The sequence below is a fragment of the Manis javanica genome, chromosome 1 (assembly GCF_040802235.1).
Source record: "Manis javanica isolate MJ-LG chromosome 1, MJ_LKY, whole genome shotgun sequence".
Classification (NCBI taxonomy): domain Eukaryota; kingdom Metazoa; phylum Chordata; class Mammalia; order Pholidota; family Manidae; genus Manis; species Manis javanica.
The window spans coordinates 110046988-110070196 of record NC_133156.1 but is presented as its reverse complement, the minus strand read 5'-3'; the positions used below and the strand labels follow the sequence as shown (position 1 = coordinate 110070196).

General features: G+C 39.6%; 1 protein-coding gene across 2 annotated transcripts; it reads right to left on the bottom strand.

Annotated features, from left to right (window-relative positions):
- Positions 1–6747: 6747 nt before the first annotated feature.
- Positions 6748–15208, bottom strand: ESM1 (endothelial cell specific molecule 1). 2 transcript variants are annotated; one of them, XM_017657262.3, is made up of 3 exons: positions 14636–15179; positions 11180–11329; positions 6748–8253 (listed from the first exon to the last, which is right to left on the bottom strand). In XM_017657262.3, the coding sequence occupies exons 1-3, from the start codon at positions 15072–15074 to the stop codon at positions 8153–8155; spliced, it is 690 nt and encodes a 229-aa protein (XP_017512751.3). In that variant the 5' UTR covers positions 15075–15179; the 3' UTR covers positions 6748–8152. The 2 variants fall into 2 exon arrangements, with proteins under 2 accessions (XP_017512751.3, XP_017512752.3); XM_017657263.3 differs by lacking the exon at positions 11180–11329 and having other exon boundaries at positions 14636–15208.
- Between the last annotated feature and the right edge of the window lie 8001 nt (positions 15209–23209).

Below are 23209 nucleotides of genomic sequence, written 5' to 3'. Positions count from 1 at the left end.
TGCGCACACACACGCGCGCACACACACACACACACACATATATATATGTAGGTATATATATCATATGCTACAATTTCTTTCTCTTTTCATCTATCAATAGACACTTAGGATGTTTCCATATTTTGGCTACTGTAAATAACACTGCAATGAACATGGGGGTGCAGATATCTTTTTGAGTTAGTGTTTTTGTTTTCTTCTGATAAACACCCAAAGTGAAATTGCTAGATCCATTCATTCTTTCTTGCCTGGAAAATAATTGCACAAACAAAAGAAGACAGTGTTGACTAGGTATGGTACTTTACAAGTGACAATGATCATAGGGTTAAGAGGAACCTTGTGTCTACCCTGGAAAACCCCTCCCCAGCCCCCTTGACAGGCCATCTCCTTTGGGCGCAGACAACTCCCTCTGACTGTTGCCTTCCCCTGCTGCAGCTTTCAGAGAGACTCTGAACTGAGCCCTTGCTGGACCTGCTGCAGTTCCACCTGCAAAAAGCAGGTGTTCTGGTCCCCCAATAATATACTTTTGACCTTTCCTATTATTTTGGGGTGTCACAGCCCCCACACAGACTCAGAGATGAAAAAGTTGTGCTCTTCAGGGCTTCAGAGGCAAAGGGTGGTCACCATCTTGAGTATATTTCCTAAGAGTGGCAGCTTTTCTACGTTTTTAATAGGTAATATGTTGATTTAATTGTTGTAAAGAAAATGAGGAAAAGACAATAAAGGAAGCAGCATGAAAAGGCTGATCAAAATATCAATGATTAGTTCAATCTAATTTCAGGCTTACAGAAGCTTCAAGAAGAGAAAAAAATTTCCATAAACCTTTCATCTAGATTCCCCAAATGTTAACATTTTGTCACATTTACTCTGTCATTCTCTCTCTCAATATGTATGTTTATTTTAAGTTTTTGCCTATTTGAGCATAATTTATAGCCATTTAGGTAGGATTGAAGGGAAGAAGGTTTTTAAAAATACACTTCAAGATGAAGAACAAAAGTCATTGATGTTAAATAACTGGATTTTTTAAAAGACAATGTTGCCTTAAAGCAATTGTGAATAATATTTTTATCTTTGACACCAAATAAAGTCACTTAAGAAAAAAGAAAAGAAATCAGACTATGGGCACATAAAGTAGACAGCCCTTGCCTCTACGCTGGTCCCGCCTGTCCTAGCCACGCCTGTGCTTCATCTGTCAAGAAGTTCAGCCAACCTGCAAAGACACTTGAGTAACACATTTGGTGTTTCTCCCCAAAGCACCAATAACACAAATGACCTACAATGGGTCCTTACTTCCCAGCTCCCCAAGACCACAGGATGAGTTTCTTGGTTGCCTGAGACACTCCTTCCTTGTTATCTTACACAACTTGCTTTTCACCACAAGAGTACTGCCCAAATTGATCAACATCTCACTGACCAGACCAGGCCTTGAATGGCTTTGACTTCATTCAAAAAATGAATCAAGGAAGAATGTTTATCATAATTAAACTTCATTAAAATGGGCCACAAGGTCTGAGGGCAATACCCCAGAAAAGGAGTTTCAAAGTGGCTTGGAACAATAGAGCACGGGTATATGAGCAAAACAATTGTGGCTCCTTGTCCCAGCACTCCAGCAAGAATGTCTACTGGCTCCTGTCACCTGCACCCCCCAAGCTGCCTTGCCTCCTCCAAACAGTTAACTCGGCAGGGGTTCTGGGTTCTGTTCTTCTATTCTGTATGGCACCTCATCTCCTACCAATCAGTTACATTTTTGTTGAAGCTGGCCCAAGTCTGTTTCTTCACTTTGTGGTTTGGTTTGGTTTGGTTTTGCTTGCAACCAAAGGGCATAACCTACTGCATATGATTAAGTTGTGCACCTGCGTGTTTCATTACGGGTTGCCCCACCTCCACAGTTTCTTTTCACAGGGCTCTTTAAAGACAGGAGCCTTAACTTCTCATCTCCTCACTCTGCTTCCGTTGACACTCTGCAGAATGAATGCTCCTGCAGCCAGACAGCCTGACTGCTTGTAGATAAAAGGGCAGACAGCCCTCAGCTAGACTTACTAGACCCTCTTCTTATTTTTAAAATTGGATTTTGCTTTCATATAAGTCTATCAAAGACAGTCCATTTCCAAATTCCTCCAGTTTCTACAAGCCATGAAGCAATTTTATGAGAATGGGATTCAAAATCTACTAACCTATGTTTTCAGATCCCCCATAGCTCTGATTCATTAAATAACTAGAAAGTCAACCATGATCCTGGATTTCCAAGGCTGTTTTCAAACCAAGAACTCTGCTCCTGCCAAGATTAGCAGGGGTTTCTGAATCGGCCAACATTCCTTGGGTTTCCTTTGAGAAGTTAAAAAAAAAAGAGGCAGCCTGAAATGCATTATATAAGAAAGAAAGGTATGAACAAGTTAAGGGGAAACTACAAAGGAAGCGGGCCAAGTCCCAAAATAAAAGGCAGGAATAGAAAACTAAAAATATCCCACAGGGAAGTATACCACATCTGTAGGGCTCCCTTGCATTCTCCTGAAGCATTGTACCTTTTTTTCAGGAGCATGCTAATGATTGTTTGGAGATTTAAATAGAACACTATTATTTGTTCTGTAAAAATAGTCTCTCCTGTTGTAGAATTGTGAGAGTCTCAGATGATACTAAATGAATTTCACTCATTGTTGTTTACCTTTTAAGGACACTTCAAGTCTACTAAACAGTCAGTCGATTTTCTTTAGTCTATCTATTTCTTCATCTTTAATAAATCATGTAAAATATTTAAATTTTGGTCTTGCTGCATGCCATTGATGGACACTTGAAATGCCCAAAAGATGAGGTTGGCTTATATGATAACATGTCAATTATCTGCCACTCATTGGAAAACTTAGTAAGTGCAGGACACAGTGAGAGGATAATATGGCATACACAGAACATATGCAAAGGCCTTCACAACTTTGCACTTAGGCCATTGCTCACACTTTTCCCAGAGGAGTCTGAGGGGCAGCATGGTTAAATAACACACCTGAAGTCAATAAATAGTGAGTATTGCAGGGAGTTAATCCTGCCTCCCTCTGACTCAAATACTCCAGGTCCTTCCATAGCACTTAAAATAATCAAAAATACTTTTCAAATAGGCTAACTGTTTGTAGTAGCACAGAGTCATTGATAGGATATTCATTGCTCACTATCTCAGTTTTGTTTACCTTTGAAGACTTACCATTGGATTTATATTTAAATTCTGAAAAGGCATAGTGTACTTCCCACAACTAATGTAAGTGCCATTCCTCCTGGGTATGAGGTTTATCTTCCACCATTCAACTAGCTGTCAGATTATCCTTGCTTTTTCCCCTATATATTATGATAGATTTTAAGAAAATGAAACCATGTATTAGGAACTGCCTATGTAGAGGTCATACACAATGTTTGTTTAATAATCATTTCCAAGTTGTTAATTCCTGTTTTCTCTAGACACAACAAAAACAGGAAATATTTACCAACTTCACAGGTGTCAGGAAATACTTTAGAAACCCTGGTGGCCTGACCACCCGCTTAAGCAGATAGCATTTCTGTGCATAGATGCAAAATGTATACAGTAATTTAAAATGTGTGCTTATGATCCAGAGACCTTTATCTCTACTTTCTAAGGATTCACTGGCTTTACTTCCATTGGACCAGAGATTTGTTCCAGAGGAGAGGTGCAGGGTATGCCAATACGGCTTGTAGCCTTCCTCATATTTACAAAAAACTACAATTCTCCAGAGTTTCTTGGTTTGGAATCCTATTTCCATACCTAACAAAATGTCCAGGTGACAAAGTACATCTCAAAACTACTGTAATATAGGCTTAGGTTCTTAAGTCACTATTTGTGTAATAAACCCCTAATTTGTTTTGCTTCGTGTAAGTTTGCTACAATTTACATCTTCCTAAATGGAGAGTTTTATTCTTCTTCCCAGTTATAAACCTAACTGAAAACATTCCACAGAATAGCTAAAAATTTTAAGAATAAGGTGAGCATCACTGTTGATATCTCAATTTATATCCATTTGTATGTTTTTTCACAAAAATAAGATTATTCATATGGCATCGTGGCCGGCCTTTTTCACTTAATGTACAGTAGAAGTGCTCTTAAGCACCTCCACTTAGTGATCTCAAAGAAATCACCAAGGAGCTCCATTCTCTCTGGATAACCTGTGACTATTGGTATCCACAGTGTGCACTGAAAGGTGCAGGCAGGTCCCCTCTGGGATGCACCTGCACACTTGTATTTCCACCAGTAGGAATCAAAAGTATACCAAGAATCTGTTGCATTTGTTTCCAAACCTGTCTGTGTCAGTTATCCCTGTTATATAACTTAGTTACTATACCCTAATACTATGTAGATCAATAAACCAGCAATGCAAAAAGAGGATTGTTGTTTCTATGAAAACTAAGGAAAATGTTTCAGGAAAACCTGATAATCTTAAAAGAACAGCTGCTTTCAAAGTGGGGAGAAGGAGTCATGAAATTCTAGAAGGAGTCTGCACCCTGGTGTGATTTAGGCAAGAAATACCACGTGCACACCTCCAACAATCACACCACCTGGCCAGCCCGCAACACCAATGGCACTGTCACCTTCTGCTTCAGAGCAAACACACTGCATCAATCGCTCTCTACGCACTCCATCATTTTCACTGTCTCAATTATAGTCAGCTCTTGGCTATGCTGCCATTTCTTTTACCAATATCCTATCAACAACCTTTTCAGATTACTCACAATTTTTCAGTTGTAAAAACATTGCAACATTTTTTGCATATATATTTTTGTACACTTCAAAATATTATTTCCTTAGAATAAAATCATAAAAGTAGTATTTTTGCACAAAAAGATGTATACTTTTTAAGTCTTCATACAGATATATATACATATCATGCATATTTGTAATGTGGGGTAAGTAAATCCTATTTGATGGTGAATTATATCTATGGATCCTTTCTCCTAGGGAGCTCAGAGCAAAAGAAAGGAATAAAGTACAGGATAGAAACAACAGTCCTCCCAAACTGCCTCCCACAGAAAATGACAACCTAGTCTGGCTACCATGAAAATTATCTTAATTATCTTACACTTTTGGCTACCATGGGTGATGTCTCCTGGCAATGTCCCCAGGGCCTGAGGGTGAAGTACTTCCTGTTTCTGTTGCGCTGGACAGACAACCTTTTCTGTCAGCTTCCCTGACTAATGTAAGTCCCCAGTTTTTTTCAGTCACCTCATGTCCCAATAGGCAGGATAAGTAGCCATCAGGGAGATAGGGGGCTGCCAGAGGAAAGGGAGTAAGAGGCCTTCTGCTCCCTCAGTAGCTACTGCTTTGCTGGAGACAGGAGGTCTGTCTCCTGTTCCATTCATGCATTCATTCATCCCTCCAGTCATCTGCCCATTCATCCCTCTTCCCATTCATTCTTCTATCTACCTATCTTCCCGTTTGACTCTTCTACTCATCCACTCACCCACCCATCCATTCATTCCAAAAATATTTGTTGTGTGGACTATGTGCCCACTTGGTTTCTCTTCAAGGTCAAATGAAGTTAGGCCTCACTGGACACCCCGACCTATGGCATGTTCTTTTGCTTCTTTGGTATTTCCCAGGATGGTCCATAGGGGTGCAGGAAGAAAACCTCAGAACTTCTATTTTTATTTATTTCTTTTCCTTTTAAAAATCTCTAGTTTGAAATACATGTTTTATAACAAACATAATGTATTAATACCATGCAATGTATACAGTTTTAAACTGCATGCTCAAAAATACTGCAAAAAAGGGCAAAATCCAGAGATTTTGGAGACCTCTGCTGTGGAGAGTAGAGTCAAAAGACTACAGAGAAATTCAGGATTGCGTTTGGAGTGCATTTGCAATGTACGAGCATTTGGAGTGCAGAGCACAAAGAGCTGCCAATAGCATGATGCTGGGCAGCTAGGCAACAGGCCTGCAATGGAGAGCAGCTGAGCCCACCTTTGATTTTATTGCCCCCAGTCACATGGGTGGTTGCTGCAGAGCCCTGAGCAGAGGTAAGTCCTGCCCTAGTCTAGCTTTTGTTTCACCAGCCACACTACCCCAAAGGGGTATTTGGAGTGCAGCTCTTGGCTTCAGGCCAAGGCAGCAGATCTTTTAGTAACCTTGCTGGGAGCATATTCTGAAACTTCATCACACACTGGTGAAAGTGAAGATTTTGGGTGCTTTCTGGGTTTATTTAATAGTAGTATTAATATCTGTATTAATGTAACATTTTATCTCATTCACATTGTTTCTCCAATCTTAAAGAAAAGGGGTAAATTCAGGTAAATGGGATGTTTTTCCTGATACAGACATATCTTTTTTTAGCATTGTATTGATTCACTGAAAATGTTTCCATAATCTTCCCATAAGTGAACATACACTATTCTTAGATATGATACTCTCAAGCTGCTAAATTGTATGCTACTCTATCCTTTTACAAGTGCTGCAAGGTTTGCCTTTACCTATGTCATCTAAAGGGTAACCACTCTCAAACACCAGCAAAAGTGTTCATCTTTTTTTTTTTGTCTTTGTAGAATGGTTAATATATAGGAAGGTGTAAAGCCCCAATTGACCAAAAATGTGGGGCAAAGAAATAAATATTTTGGCCTCCTGTCTTAACAGAAAATGATTATCTGTAGCAGAAAATTCAGCTGAGGAGCCTGCGTTTTATATGCACAAAAGAGTTCTTATTCATTGAAGGAATCATTTGATTAATTTTAACAATTTAATGAAGTCATCAATAGACTCAGAGCCACTGTCTTGCTTTTTTTTATTGAACAATCATAAACTTATCCTTTTAAAACAAATCCTAGCAGCTTATCCAGCTTACATTCAAAGACCCTCCCACACACACATTCACAATTCCGCTGGCAACCTTCAAGAATAAAATACAGGTAAATGGTGAAATAATTCTCAAATAAGTCTTCACTCCAAATAAAATACTTCTGCAAAAATTTCCTAGCAAAATCTAGTCCAGCAATCCCATTTGTGCTAAGATCCTCCCAAATGTACTCATAATTCCAAGTTTAAAGGGAAAAAATGTGAAAATGAGCTATATTTTAAAGTTAATGTTTCCTGCTGAAAATTAACTCTTTTCCAAACCTCCTAAGAAGCATTTTCTACATCAAATTTAAAACATCTAAGTTGCTACACTTACTTTTAAATAAATTCCCTCTGTTGCCCATTTTTGGACATTTTATAAATCCATAATGACTAAATTTTTCTAGGTTTTCCTTATACTTATTACTCTTAATATTACTATAATTATTATGAGTAAATTTACCATGGCTTGAATGTTTGAAAACCTTATAGAGTTACACCTTTATTCTAACCATTTTAAACAAACAATATTATGTTCATTTTCTCAAGAGGGTGATAAATATAGATATGGAGGATGACTCATACTAACATAATTGTTTACAAAAATATATAAATATTTACCTTCACACCTCCCCCAAGTGGGCAAAATACTTCCCAGCTCTCTCAGTCTGAGGTGACATTCTTTAAGGCCATTTATGGAAATGTATGTTTGTCTCCTGCCTCAGAACCATCCTTCAGATAGGGTAACCTGGGACCTACATTAGCAGCCCTTTGAAACCTGCCTCGAATCAAGGCTGCTACTCAAACTCCCACAAGCATCAAACATCCCACTTCCCTCAGGGATTATTTTGTTTTGACTTTACCCAAAGTAAAAAAAATGCACAATTAAGTTCTATTGACACTACAGCAAGAAAGATCTAAATCTCATGCTCCCCTCCTCCCCCACCCCCACTCTTCCTCCATCCCGTATTCCAACATGAATGTACATCCAAGTCACAGAACCGCAGACCCACCGCAGTCTTAGGTCTGACTAGCTTTCTCTTTGCTGATCTGTCTCCATGTTATTATCTAAATTGCAGTTTTAGTTCTTCAATATTACTATAAACACATATTTAACAAATTTATGCATTCAAGTACTTAACAAATATCTAAAACTGTTCAGTCATACGCATTTTATGGATTGTTAGTAGCCCACTTTCTTTTTTCTGGACCCACCCTGAATCACACTTGGTCTCCAAAAATTACATGTTCATATGCTATAATCTAGACAGTTCCTAAAATGTTGGCTGTGTGTTGAACGATCGTTAAAATAGTCTTCTCTTCGAAATCCTACTGGGATCAGCGCGGATTTAACCATTTCCTTATAGGCGACCGGGCAGCCTTCTCTTTCACAAGCTCTTCTCTCACAGCATTGCCGTCTCCAGAAGCCATGTCATGCTCTGCAATCAGAAGGAATGCAAATCATGTCCAAATGTCTACAACTACAAGGTCAAGTAGAGTTCTGTCTTATTTTTGTGTTACAATGGATTTACAATGAAATCTTTAATAGATTCAGAGTCTATGCTAATTGTACTCACCTGCTTTCTGTCAATTAGCAACTCTAAGATAGCACCCCCTTAAACTATTCATACACCAATCATCACCTGACATTATCAAATATATGCACTTGCCTTTTGTTTTTTTTCTGTAAAATCTCACTCCACCACTAGAATATCAGCTTCATGAAGGCAAGGACTATCTTTTGTTCACTGCTATAGCAGTGCTTGGAACACAGTAGGCACTTAAATACTTACAGAATGAGCCAATGCTGTAAGAACAGATGTCTAAGATTTTCATACTAACTGTTCTAGAAGAGGGATTGGTTTATTGGTGTGGCTCCAGAAGGCAGACCAAAGGGCTGAACCTTTATAAAGATAGTTCTTGCTCTACATGAAAGGAAAGTTTGCAATATTTAGAATTTTCTAAAATGAAGTTTATCTGCTTCTACAAGCAATAAGGTGAGTTTGCTTCAGCTGTGTATATGCTGAAATGGAATGCTGTGAGATTAGTGCAGCCTGGAAGATGAATGTGTGTAAATTCATGAAATATTCCAGGTCTTACCACCCCTAACAATGCCCCACGCCCAAAAAATAAGTTCCCTGTGAGTTCCCAGTCTTAGAAAGCTGGAGAGCTCACTACCAAAAAAAAAAAAAAAAACCAACAACAGCAAATGGAGACAGCCCAGAAGCCCACTTGCGGAGAGTGTTGTAAACAACAGGTAACAAGTTAGAGAAGACAACCCCGAGCAATCAGGGTGTGGAACGGGACTCCAGAAGTCCAAATACTGATGAAACTTGGGGCCATTTACAAAGGCTGGGCCCAAGCAGATTTGCACAGAGGTGATGTGAAGCCCACTGCAAAACTGAGACCCCAGGGCCCCTTTGTAAACTGGCTCCTGAAGCCCAGGCGTCCCAAGCAGACAATGCAGGACTGAGCAGCTTCCCCACAAAGTCTTTAGGATCTTCTGCTCTCCTTCCCGGACCTAAGTTTAACAAGATTCCACACGGGTTTAGCTAAGGAAAGGAAACACCTGAGGTTAGAAAACGCTTTTTTCCATGAGTTTCTAGTAAGAATCTTGATACCTAATGTGGTTACAGAAATATTTTTTGTGTGACCTATACTGGAACTTCCATCCAGCAGTGTATCTGTTTCCACAGCATCTAAACAGTAGTCAAGATAGTTGCAGAATCTGCAAGCAAATTAGAAGGTGACAGGCCAAAGACACACAGTGCAGAAGAGGGCAGAGGGTCTGCGCCTGCCGCGGGAGGGGCGGGGCTGAGATGCGCATGCGTCCCTGAGGATTAGTCCAAAGGAGCGCTGGTGGCCCCCAGACACTCCTCCCAAACACCAGCCAAGATTCACAGGGGATTCAGTTCTCTCTTGGTAGGAAAGGTTTAGGTGCAAACTTAAATGAGTGAGAAGGACGCACAAGCTGTTCTTTCAAAGTTCTTCCCAGCCTGCAGTTTTAAGAAAGCAAAATAAAGACAAAAGAAGTTTCAAGTGTTTGAGGCAGCTAGCTGTACTGAGACAACAGGTTTCCAACCTGTATAAAGGCAATCAAATCATTCAAAAACTTACTACGTCTCAGAAAGTAGATTGATGGTTGCCAGGGTTTGGGGGCTGTGAGGAACGGGGGTAACTGCTTAATGGTTGCTGGAGTTCCAGAACTGAAAGGCGTGGTGGCTACAACTGGGTTGAATGTACTAACTGCCACTGAATTGTTCACTTTAAAATGGTTACATAAATTTCATCTCAATAAAGAACATTTTTTCAGGACTTAAAACTCAGTCTTCTTCCATTTTGCTTTTCAAAGACTGCAGGTGAAGTCATAAACATTTAAAATGTAATAACTATGTATAATAAGTAAATAAAAAGTAAAAATAATCATCTCAATTTCCAGATGAAATATTTATGAAGCTACTTACCTGTTAGTTAAGAAAAAGTAAATTAATGTTTAAGGGCAGTGCTACATTTGAAAATAATAATTCACTTAAGTCACAGCATTTCCCCTTTATCTTAATGGTACCCATGTATAAAAAAGGAGGTAAAGGTGGGAGATAAGCACATTTGCCAAATATACTGAATCTCAATGTTATTTTAAATGAGCTACTTTAAATTTGATGAATCTTTACTGTACTTTATTCAACAAGATAACCAAATATGGACATAGCACCATCTTCTAGGATGTGTGTCTCACATTCTAACAACCTGTGTAAGAAATACAGATGCATAACAAGCAGCATGTGAGTATTCCTACAACTTCATTCAAGGGTTTGGGGATAATCCCAAGATACTGTCTCTTATCCTCTCCAAAAATGCATAAGACACATGTTTGGAATTAATCCATTTTAAGGCTTCCATTCAGCTAAAAAAGAAAAAAGAAATGTTCTGTATGTTTTATTTTGGCTCTTAAGCCTTATCCAATAAATTCCTCAGAGTATTTTTTCTATGTGAAGTTGGAGAAAAGTAGCTTTGTCTAGTAGGTATATAAAGCAGATCACTAAAGAATTTAAAGAACTTTGTATATCTTGGGTTTTTATTATAGATTTTTTTTTTGTTAACCAATCATATTTCTCCTCCATATAAATGAGGTAAACTTTTTAAACAATTGTATAACCCTTAAACCTATTAATGAAACTTTTTTAAAAAACAGCAGCAACAAATAAACCCGGCAGCCATCTGCCTTTCCTTTGAGTAAAATGGACAAAAATCACTCAAATCAACATATTACTCTACTCAGCAATGCTTTTTTAAGTTATTCAAACTGAAAATTTGCTTGAAAATGTGAAACTATTGTTCCTTGTCTGTACTGGAATCAGTTCTTACCTGTGTGAGAAACAAATCTGTTGGAAGACTTGGCTACTGAATATTGGAAGAAGGGAAATTTCAGGCATTTGCCAGTCACCCTGTCACATATGCCCGACTGACAATGGCACATCTCCTTGCATTCCATTCCGAAGGTGCCGTAGGGACAGTCTGAGGACAAAGGGAAGGTTCAGAGAGAGGAAGCCACTCACTGTTCATAAGCCTCTGTCCTTACAGCCCCGGTGGGCACAGCCACAGGATTTAAACAAACCTCATTAATCGTTACTGTCAGATAAAACCCAGTTCTCAAAAACACACAGGCTTTGAACGTTGGGACTCTAAGTCACAAATGTGAAATCACACACTAGGACCAGATCATAGACCCATCCATTGTAATGTCCTGCTGTGAAGTTTGTTGAAGACAGCTGTATGTAACCAATATCCTTGAACAAGTCCTAATTCTAGTTACTTTCTGCTTAGATACCAACAGACAGGTTCTCATAGGCTACCTTTGTGATAACTCAGTGAAGGTGGGCAGTTGAACAGGCACATGCTTCAGCTCCTCAAAGGGTTTAAAAGATGAGATGCTGTCTTTGAATCCATCATATCCCCAGACAATTTACCTTTTTAAATGTATAGGACAGGGCTTCAGACTACCTAGGCTGCCAATCCCGCTCTTTATGAAGTGATCAATCCTCAATTTGCTTCTACTCTTATCAACTTCCTTATCTGTCAAAATGGCAATACAACTTAACTCCCCCAGAAATTAAGAGGATTCATAGCAAAACTCTCTGCAAAGCTAAAATGCAACATGTTAAATGAACAAGAAAGCTGAGAATTTATTTGTATACCTACTAAAATCTAAAAGTTTTGAGAGCCCCCATGTTTTCATACTCAAACTAAAACATACTATATTGAAAAAAAGAGGAGAAACTCATTTATTAAGAAGGCATAAGAAGGTTTTTATGCTATAAACAGCATCTCAGTAGACAAGCCAGTCTTTAATAGCCAAGCAGAATGGACGCAGAATATTAATTCTCTTTGCATGAGAATATCCTTATAAATGAACAATCATAAATGGGTAAGGAATAAAGTTGTGAGGCATCTGATTCTTTAGCAATTGGATATGCCACAGAATGACCAAAGTAGATATTAATGAAATGTATTTTTAAAAGAGATTTAGGAATGGTCTTTTCCATGTCCTTCAGATCACAGAGGAAACTGGTTTTAGACAGTGGCCTCGCTACTGGGAAGAACAGTCCTTAAAAATAGATCCTGAAAAAGCCACTTGCAGAAAAGCACATAGGATTGAGATCTGACTGTGTCTCCAGTGATATTAAAAACTAAAATCATAGCCAAATTCTCAGTTATACTTCTGTTGTATCCCCCCAATGTATTAAATGGTGCTAGGCAGATAGTAGGTGTTCAATAAATATGTTAGCAGGCTAAGTATTATCTGAGCAACACAATACAAGCATCTGAATATTTAGTAAATATCTGGATATGAAAAACAATTTTCAAATGAATGTTCTGTAAAAAAGCAGAAGGAGGGAGTTAGCAAAAAGTAAAATTTAATGCCTCCATCTAGAGTTGTTGAGATTCACACAGGCTCACTGTTTCCAGCAGAGAGAAAAATGTTTGAAACTAGACTCACTGGCAATCTGAAGGATATAGAAAAGAGTAATCTGAAATATCTTTTTCAAATATATCTCATTAAGAGCTACCCCAGTCACCCAATGGAATAACAGTGCTAAAGACTCCAGAGAGGAGAGGGCTGGGGATAGACAAAAGAGGTGAAGACAATTAAGAAGTATAATCTCTAGTTATAAAATAAATAAGACACAGAGATGAAATGTAAAGCATAATGCATGTAGTCAATAATATTGTAACAACTTTGTATGGTAACTAGAGTTATTGTGGTGACCATTTCACAGTGTATATAAATATCTAGTCACTGTTGTGCAGCAAACATATGTATAGACATACATGTCAATTATTCTTCAATTTAAAAAAAAGACTCCAGATGCCTACGGCTTGTTTCTTTGCCCTCATGTGATAGTGCATTCACAATCACATTTACAGAGGCGATTTTATGCCAAGAGAGAAAGGAATCTACTGCATATACTTGCTATATCTTAAGTATGATTGTGTTAACCACTTCCCCCCTAATTTCCTTAAGTGAAGTACTGTTTTCTTGGCTGATAAGTCCTATAATTTACAGAGAATACAGATCCTATCCAGCTGAAAGAAATGTATGTGAATGTTTACCAAAGTCTACCTTTTATTGGTTGTAAGCAAAAACAAATTAAGCAAAACATAAAATTATTCTTATAATTCAAGCATTTATTTCCTAACCTTCAGTATGCTTTATGGATTAAAATGTGATTAATTTGTAAAATATTTATCTATGAGGTAGGAGAATTAATGAGATTAGCTCAATACTGGATGACTATCATTCAGAAAAGCATGCAGTTGTATTAAATACATAAAATACAAGAATTATTTCAAAATTTCTCAGTCCTTTTCACAATTTTAAAAGGTCCTTTGTGTTATAAAACTGATGTACAGGGCTATAGTATGTGTTGCATCTTAATAACTCTATGATAAGATCAGAAGGTGTCCAAAAATAGAATATTTTTAAATCACCATTCTTTTGATTCTAAACATCTTAAACATATTAAACATTTTCAACTACAGTTATTAACCTTGAACTAAATTTTACAAATGTTTAACTACATTGTTCAGAAAACCTAGTAGTTTTTCTTTAAGTCTGTAAGACTGCCAACCTCATTCTTCACAGACTTTCAATTTTTACTTTTCTTTACTGTTACTTTTGCTTGTCTTATACCATCTGCTATTTTTCTAGATGACCAAAAACCTTTATGAAGTGGAATGATGTTTGCTTTATACTTCAGGGTATTATCTTCCAAGAATGTGTGTTGTTTTGTTAGACTGAAGTCCACCCTATTTCACAAAGTGTATTGGTGCTCAACAGATATATTTCATCTTGAGAGATGTCCTCCATCCGGTGGATCCTTTCAAGATCAAAGAATCTCTAAACTCCTGGGTTAGACACCACCCTCAGGGGTTATCTAGTGCAGACCTTACTAGTGCAGTCATCACTGTCTTGCAAAAAAAAACGAGCGCCTAAACCAGCCAAGACAGATTACCTGTCAAGTTTCTAAAGTTTTCCAGAAAAGGACATAACACAATTTTTCATTGCAACTTTTTTCTTAAATCTCCTAAACATAATAAGTGAAATGTTGTATTTCTGCACTTTCCTCACACTGGGTTCAGTGGCTACTTGCAGAGTCACCTTCCCTTTCTCCCTGTGACAACACCTGTATGGGGCCTTGTCCCTAACCCCCCTGCACTTACCCTCTTACTCATTAGGAGGAAAGGCTCTTCACCTCCCAATCAGGCTAAAAACCCTCTGTGTGCCCGGGGCGGGGAGAAGCGAGGGGAGTCACTCTTTACCTTTGCAGATACCAAATTCGTCACCAAAATCATCCTCCTCACTGTAAAACTGACACCTCAGCCCCGGGCCACACTTCACGCCATCCATGCCCGAGACTGTGCGGTAGCAGGTTTCTCCCAGCCCCGCGGCGCACACCCGGCAGCAGCCACAGTCGTCGAGCACTGTCCTCCTGCAGCGCAGGCTGCCTTTGCACTGGTTAGCGTCACAGCGCTCCGGGCAATCCACCGCATACTTGGTGCTCCAGGCCGCCGCCAGGTGCGCGGGGACAAGCAGCGTGGCCAGCAGCAAGAGGCTCTTCATGTTTCCCCCGCAGCTCGGCTCAGCTTCCCGCGGCGAGGGCTTTGCTGGCGGGAAGCAGCTGTCCAAAGTGGTAGTTGAGCCTCTGCCTACACGTTTATGAGTTTTATACACTGGGTTGCCCGCATGCTTCTCCGTCATCAATTTCCTCAACCCAGCAGCAGCGCTGTCCTCCTGCCAGGCTCCCTTGTTTTAGTTTATGAAATCCAGGATGAAGGCTGGATTAACACGCTGCTGCCATCCAGGAATTGAAAAGCCCAAGCTGATGTCATCTGTTATGTTTAGACGGTTGTTTTGCATGAGGACTGGAGAACTCGCTCACATCCGTCTCAGGGGCTCAAGGACGGGTGTGGAGGGGGAATAAAGAAGGCTGCTCACCCTGCTCAGGATGGGAATTGTTCCGACACCGGAGTATCACTTGGGGTGTAGCTTTGTCTCAAAGCCTCCTCAGGCAGGAGGAAAATGGTATTGACGTGAATCATCAGGGTCGAAGAAGCTCTTTAAGAAAAATAAATAAACAGTTGGTATTTCCCCTCAATAAATAGCTATGAGATCATTTGGAAGAAGAAAGGGTTACACTGTGCCTCTTCAATATTTACAAGAAAGAAAATATTTTGAAAGGGATTTTTAAAAGACCATCTCTTCCTTCCTCCCACCCCATCCTCAAATATGATTTCTAAAATGACATGTATCACAGATAGCTAAGTTTATCATGGATGTAGCTCTATTTCTAGGAAGATGTGGAACTGCAGCTGAGCATTTCCTTAAAATCAGTACAAAAACCACAGAAGAGGTAAGATGCTGCTGGCACTCTTTCTGGGTTACTCAGTTCTGGAAAAACTTATCAGCTGGACTTCTCCTGACCCGAAACTCCCTGGGGAGAAGGCTCATCCATCACCGAGCCTGCTTGTCCAATGACTGAGGCCGTTCAGGGCCCTTCCCCTTACCTCCTGGCATCTCTCAGAGCCTCACGAAACACCGCCCAGCAAGGCAGCCAGCCCAAGGCAACAGATGAGCCGGCAGGGGGAAGGAACGTGGCCCAGAGAGGCAGGGCCCAGGGGAGGGAAAACATTAACCATCAGGAGACGAGGTCTTCATGCTGTGGAGGGTCAGGGCCCAGGGCCCACTGTGGAAAACAAGCAATCCTCTGAAAATATGAACTGGACCGAGGCCTCATTAAGCAAGGTTTGTGGGTCAGAAAGAGCAAGGTGAAAGAGGAGAGAGGAGAGTTCTTACCCCAGCCACGTACTGGATTCCAAGCCCCATCCCCCATTTGTCAAAATAGATATAAACCCAGTCACCTAATAAATACACAACCAGTAAAGCTTTTAACTTTCGGTCTGTCACAAATTAGCTATGGGCAAGTATAAGACTTCTTAGCCCCAGCCTCCTCTTTTGAGAATTGACTGTGTTTGGCTAATCTCTAAAATGTCTGACCCCTCTAGAAGATGAGGCAGAGGCCATTGGATGTGACTTGACAACCATTGAAAGTGCGATTTTAGGAGGATGGAGGGAACAAGAATCCTGAACTGTAGGAAACTAAGAAGGTAGGATATGGAGGCAAGAGTTTTAGTTTTCAGATTTCCCAAATTTTCTATAATAATCCAATTTTGAATATTCTAACTGCATCTCCTCAGAAGCACACACATACTCAGCATTTACCATTATCAGTAGTGGGGCACATCCACTGAGTGTATAGTATGTGCCAAGCACCATTCTGAAGCATTTTACATGTATTTACTCACTTGATCCTCACCATGTACATCACTGTGAAGTAGGTACATTTTCATATCCATTTTAAGAATGAGGAGAGAGTTCAAATAATTTTCTAAGGGTCCCCAAAATGTCAGAGGTTGAAGGTGAACCACGTCAAATGTCAAAGTCACACACTCTACTGTCTATTTTAACACATATTGCTTTCATGATAAATGGTTCTGATGGCCTAGTACACAATTTAGGCTGATTCTTGAAAATATTCCCTATTCAAACTTTGTTGAACAACACTTTCTGAGGAGAGTGGTAATTGGAATAGTGGTTAATAATAACATTATCATTAACCATTATAGAAATGTTACTATGTAACAGACACCATGCTAAACACTTTATGTGGATTACCATATTCAACTTTTAAAACAACCTTAAGAGCTTGGTATTTAGAGATAAGAAAACTGAGACTTTGAGGGATTAAGGAACTTGTCCAAGGACACAAAATTAGCAAAGGGTGAAGCCAGGACTCTAACCCTGGGACAGGCCATCTCAAGAGACTAGAATAAGGATTGCAAATCAAACACATACGAGGTGATCCAAGTGGGTGAGGTGGTAAGCAATACATGGTGTAATGCAGTAGGAAGGAGTGGATTATGTCAGCCTGAGAGTACATGCCTCCACTAAGACTGACGGGACCCAATAAAAATTGTGTACCAGCACAATCCCCAAGGGATTTTTCTCTAGTTGTATCTTTTTCTTCCCCAGCCATGAGTCCACCTCAACCAATATTTTGAAGAAAGTTAGCAATAGCCACAAAGGGTTAGGAAATCAGAATATGAATAAGTGAGGAGCCAACTTTACAACAACAAAAAAATTAAGGTGAAGGCAAAGCAGTGGATGCTGGGGGCATGAGGTCCACCTTGCTCACTTTGCCTTGTGCTGGGGCTGGCAAACCTCTAACTTTGCTCTGCCTGTGCATCAGTTGTCTGATCATAAAGTGAGAAAGGCCGAGAGGAATCATATAAACTTTTCACAACTCTGGAAACACAAATCAAGCTATGGTGGGTCAAACCATTCTAGCTAGAAATCCAAAGAGCTGTGGCCTTCTGCAATGGAGGCCAGAGAAACAGTAAAGCCAAGAAATTATTTGACTTAAAATCCTGTTCACTTAAAATCTCAGTGTGATTTTTTTCCTGAAACTTGGTATTGTGCCCAGAAGGCAAGCATGCCTAGGTGATATGCACTGGTCTTTTGTGCTTGGTTAGGGGCAGAATGGTTGCTTTTAACTAAATACCAAGCACTTTTTCCGGGTAGGCAAAGTGGGAAAGGCTCTGAAACAGTTCCAAACCCTCATGGTCAAATCAAACTGTCCTATGCCTCTAATGCCTTCCTCACAAGACCCTTTACCAAATAGGTTTGCTTTAAATTGAATTATGAAGGCCACCTTGAAGAAGATAATTTCCAAGGGTCAAGTGAACTGTGTGAGACTTTGTAGTTTAGCTTCTGTTTTTGTTTTCAGTAACATATGAAAGTCTTCCTGCCTTGATACTCACTGATGGCAATTTTGCACATGCCCAGGGCAAGGTCTAGCACATAATAAGAGCTTAGGACTTTAATAAACATGTAAACATAACCAACTGTTGCCCAGAATCATTTTCAGAGAGTAAGTAGCAAGCTAAAATTGACACCAATGTATTTCCCAGGCAGAGCAAAGTGAAGCCCAGGTTCTTGGAGAGTTTGAATTGAGCTGCAGACTGTGAGTGCTTCTTTGTAGGAAAGAGGTAGAGGTTTCCAGAGACAGCAAAAGCAGCCAAGAGTGGAATGGGGTCTGAGAAGAGAAAATAGTCCCATCATGTCGGCTCCTGCACAGCAGCCCTGGGTCTGGCAGTACCACATCCAAGCTCACAGGAACTCCTTGTGGCTGATGGACCCTAATGAAACATACCTGCCAAACTGACTGAGCTTTACAACAGTCAAAGGTCAGCTGTCCCAGGCTCTGGAGACTTCTCCCGGAGCTTCCTGCCCTGGGAACAGCTTGCAGGGGTTCCAGAAACAGGTCTGCCACTACCAAGTTAGTGATCTTAGGAAAGTCACATGGCACACACTTAGATCCCTCAGCTCTCCTCTCTACATCAATAATGAGTTCAGAAGACCAAAAGCAGCATAATGACTATTATTAACAAGAGTCTAAATTTATAAGATTTGCTTCATTCTTTAAAAATGATCTTACATCTTGAGGCAAATATTTTCCCAAAAGAAATATTTCTCCAGTTCTCCAAGCTTCAGTTCTTAATAAAGAATATTTTAACAGTAAAAGGGAAGTCAAAGCTACCAGCAATTTTCAAAAATTACACCTATTCAGAAAACTAAGGTAAAGTGCACCTGTTTTAATTAGACTTTTTGCCTACATGGAGCCCTCTGACTTGTCTTAATGAGCAGGTCAAGGCTGCAGGGACCTGGGGATGGGGGGCAATAGTACACAGCCCTGCTAGAACAGTGAGTATGGAGTAGTCTGAGAAGATAAGGACAGGACACGCACAGTGTCTCGATAACCCTCAACCACAAATCTCTGGGCACCCCTCAGATAAATTTGCCATCACTTCTAGGGCTCTGGGTCTGGGGGAGTCCCCCAAGGAAGCAGACAGAGTATCAGGTTGTTTCTTAACCTTGGCCAAATCTAGAAACTTCAACTTTGGGTTCACACTCCCAGGAAATACTTTAGAGTGAGAGAGCCTAGACTTGGGAACCCATGAGGAGTTCTCACTACCCAGCTGCTTACTTCCCTTTGCCCCCAACTCTGGCAGGCAAGTTTTCCTGACAGTTAGCTCCTTCTCAAATCAGGGCTCTGGGTCTTTGAAACCATCTACAAGAGATTCTAGCCATACAGTGTCTTTCTACCTCCAGATACAAAGCCACAATTAGAAGCACAGGCATTGCCCTGATGCAGGGCAAGAACCCGTGTTGAATAGCAAAGTAGCTCTGAACTTGGAGCCGGAAGCTGAGTCTACTTCCCATCTGCCACTGGTCCTGGTGTAAGACTATGGCCAGCCAGCCTGATGAACATGTAGTCATTTTCTCAGCAAAATATAAAGGATAGAGACACTGTCCCTTTTTCAAAAAGATGTTGTAAAGATTAAAGGATGATGTAGATGTGAAACATGTAGTCAACTCTGAATGTCCATACAGGTATAAAACATTATTACTTCTCCTGTAAGACAAATTACATATATATATATATATATATATATATATATATATATATATATATATATATATATATATACACACACACACACACACACACACACACAAAAGAAAAAGAGCCAGTGGCTTCCTGTCTCAGGCCTCATCCATTCCTACATTCACCTCACCTTCTACAAGATGGTGCAATTTGCCACTCACTTGATTTTACAGAATGATGGCTGAGCACCCACATTCTCATTTAGGAAGACTCTCCCATCTCTACCTGCAGCCTGCCTCACCCCATCCTAGTGTGGGAGGCCTGAACAGCTCACAACTGCTCTTATAGGTCAAAAGTACTTTCTAATCACCAGTTTCCTAAATGACTGAAGAATTAGCTTAGGCATTGAAAGTCATTAGACATTAGAACCATCTGACATGAGAGAATGTAAGTTTAAAAAGTCATGTTAGAAATTACTGCTATTGCTATTGCTAAGACGTTTGGAATTTTCACTAGGGATTTTGGAAAGACTGGGATTTCTGATTAACACAAGAACCATAGGAAATGATTCTGCTACTTTGCTTCTCTAATAACATGGCACTTCCTTTGCCTAACCCTAAACTAACCTCTTTAAAATATAATAAAATACTAATCAGGACCACCCTCACCAAACTCATCAAAGTCTGTCTAGCAAAAAAGAGCCTTAGCCTTTAAATATATGATATGTGGGTTGAATAAATGATTGAATATTTTTTAAAAAAACAAAAAATGTTAAAGGTAAACACTAGAAGGAGAGAAAGAAAACTTCCAATCCCATTTAGAAGTTTTTTAAGAAATTGGCAGTTTCAGACCCACTCTCTAATCTGGTGTCAAAATATCTTGCCTTCTTTCTTCCTGGGATGGTCCCAGTGAAGGACCACATTGTGACCTTGGTTTTTTTTTTTAAGTGCCTTGCTTTCTCTTGGCTGCCATGGACCTAATGAAGTTACCAGACCTATAATCTGAGATGTCACTGAGGATGCCTGGGACAGGGTCAGTGAAGTGCACATCAGAGTACTGCTCCCCAAACCATCTGCTCAGAGTGTCCTGGGGAGCTTGTCAAAATGCCACAGTCAGGGATTCCAATTTGGTGGATCTGGGGTGGGCCTAGGAATCAACATTTTTAACAACTAAGCCACTTAATTTTGACAAACTCAAAAATTTAAGAAACCTCTAGACTAATAGTTTCTTCCAGTCACATCTCTTCATGCTAGCAAAATTAGTGCTTAATCTTTACTCTGGAGATTTCTGATAGGAAAAGCCTTATCTTTGAGTGACTGACCTATACATTCTAACTATATTAGGCACCTCATTTTTTTTTTAGCATATTCTGCTGATTCTAAGATTCACATCTTCACACATTAACAGCATTGGGATACAGCTACTGGGATGTAATTATCATTGTCTACATATGCACATCAAAACTTGAGGTATGAGTACCAATCACTTAGAAGAGATTCTCAAAGACAATAGTGGATGAAGCATTAAGAAATGCTGCATTACTCATGATCTTGATGACCCTGGAGCCATGCATCTGTGAAAAATATGTGACATGGACCTGAGATTCAAAAGGTTCAGGTATGAATGTGAAGTCATTTAGAAATTGGCTAATATACCAATTTATTGAATTTATATTTCCTTCCTATGAATGGTCAAAAGGTCTAAATGATAGAAATCTGTATCCAGATAAGTCTAAAATAGTGCTTCCAATAAGTATAAATAAAAATTATAGTGATATAAAGCATTATGTTAGAAAAATATTTTTCTTCCTTAATGATATATAAAATAATGGCACATATTCTACTGACAACATCCCAGATTCTATGAAATACGGTAATTGTCTAAATAAACAGACCTGCTTTTATTTCTGTTGACCCACCATCAACAGTGTGCTTAGCAGTAGAGTGAATTATTGTACCAATCTTTAATCTTTTATTAGAACTTCACATCATGAAATCAAAAACTTTATTCAAACATCATCCTAACTTGATCAGACCAGAGGTACTTTAGGGTGAGATTTATGTTCTGAAAATCCCAAACTTAATATATGTGCTGAAAATATGTGTTTATATATATATGTGTGTGTGTGTGTGTGTGTATATATACATATATATGTGTATACATATGTATTTAGGGTGAGATATATGCACTGAAAAGCCCACTCTAAGTTCCAAAGTGCACACACACACACACACATGCACACATACCCAGCTTATATTCCTAACGGTGGATCATAAGCCTGTGTGTCCACACCACTTCCAGACAGCATGCTGAGTCTGGCTCCTTTGTAAATATATTTAGGAAGTACTCACTGGATAAAACACCAAACAACGTCTCCAAGAATGAAAGGAGTACAAAATACTTATGGCTTTCCGTATTCAGTGTTCTCAAGATGGCAAATCAAAATCTCAACCTTATGGTCTAGTCTACAAGCTGGTCTACGAGGGATCAACAATTATTGCAAATGGATAATTTGATGAGTTTTGACTCACACTGATTTTTTTATTATTAGTGCCTTCATTTTACAAACATAACAATGTAACTTCAAATAAGGCCATGAATGATCACCTTGCAAGCACCTCACATCCAGACAAGAGCCTATACTGAAAACAAGAAAATGTAGGGTATCTGATCCCCCCAGGAAATATCTGACGGGCACTTTTGAAGGGACCCAAGAGGAAACCACATAGTAAAGCTGTTTGAAGAAAGGAGGGTATGTGTGACATGTCTGTCATGATTACCTCTTACTAGCTGGCAAACACACACACACACACACACACACACACACACACACCATAAATGCACCATCAGCAACAACAAAAACTATGAGGGATTCACTCTGTTGACCAATCCTGCACAGTGAGCCTTCAGCACTGTTCACTGGCAGTTGGAAAACCACACCATCCTGCTGCAGGAAGCCACGCTCCCCCTCTGGGGCCAGGATGCACCTTCAGAGCATACCCATTCAACTTCTCATTCAACTTCTCATTCAACTCAAGGAAAATCTAAGACTTCGAAACACAAAGTAATGCTTTCCTCCACATACAGTCCCACTGCCAGGGCAGCTGGAACAAACAGGTAATCAAGATCTCTCATACAGGAAAACAGGAGGAATGGGCTGAAACAATAAATATGGCCCCAGAAGGCCTTACAAGCCCTAAATATACCAGATCTCTGAGTTTAGAGTTAGAAAATGATTTAAAAAGCAACTGGGGTCAGTTGTTTATTCAACTGCCAAGGAAATCAGAGTTAAGAAACATTTAATAACTTGGAATAATTTATTTTTTAGCTAAATATTTTTTAGATTTCTGTGGTTTTTAAATTTTGCCTTGTAGTAGTTACATAACAT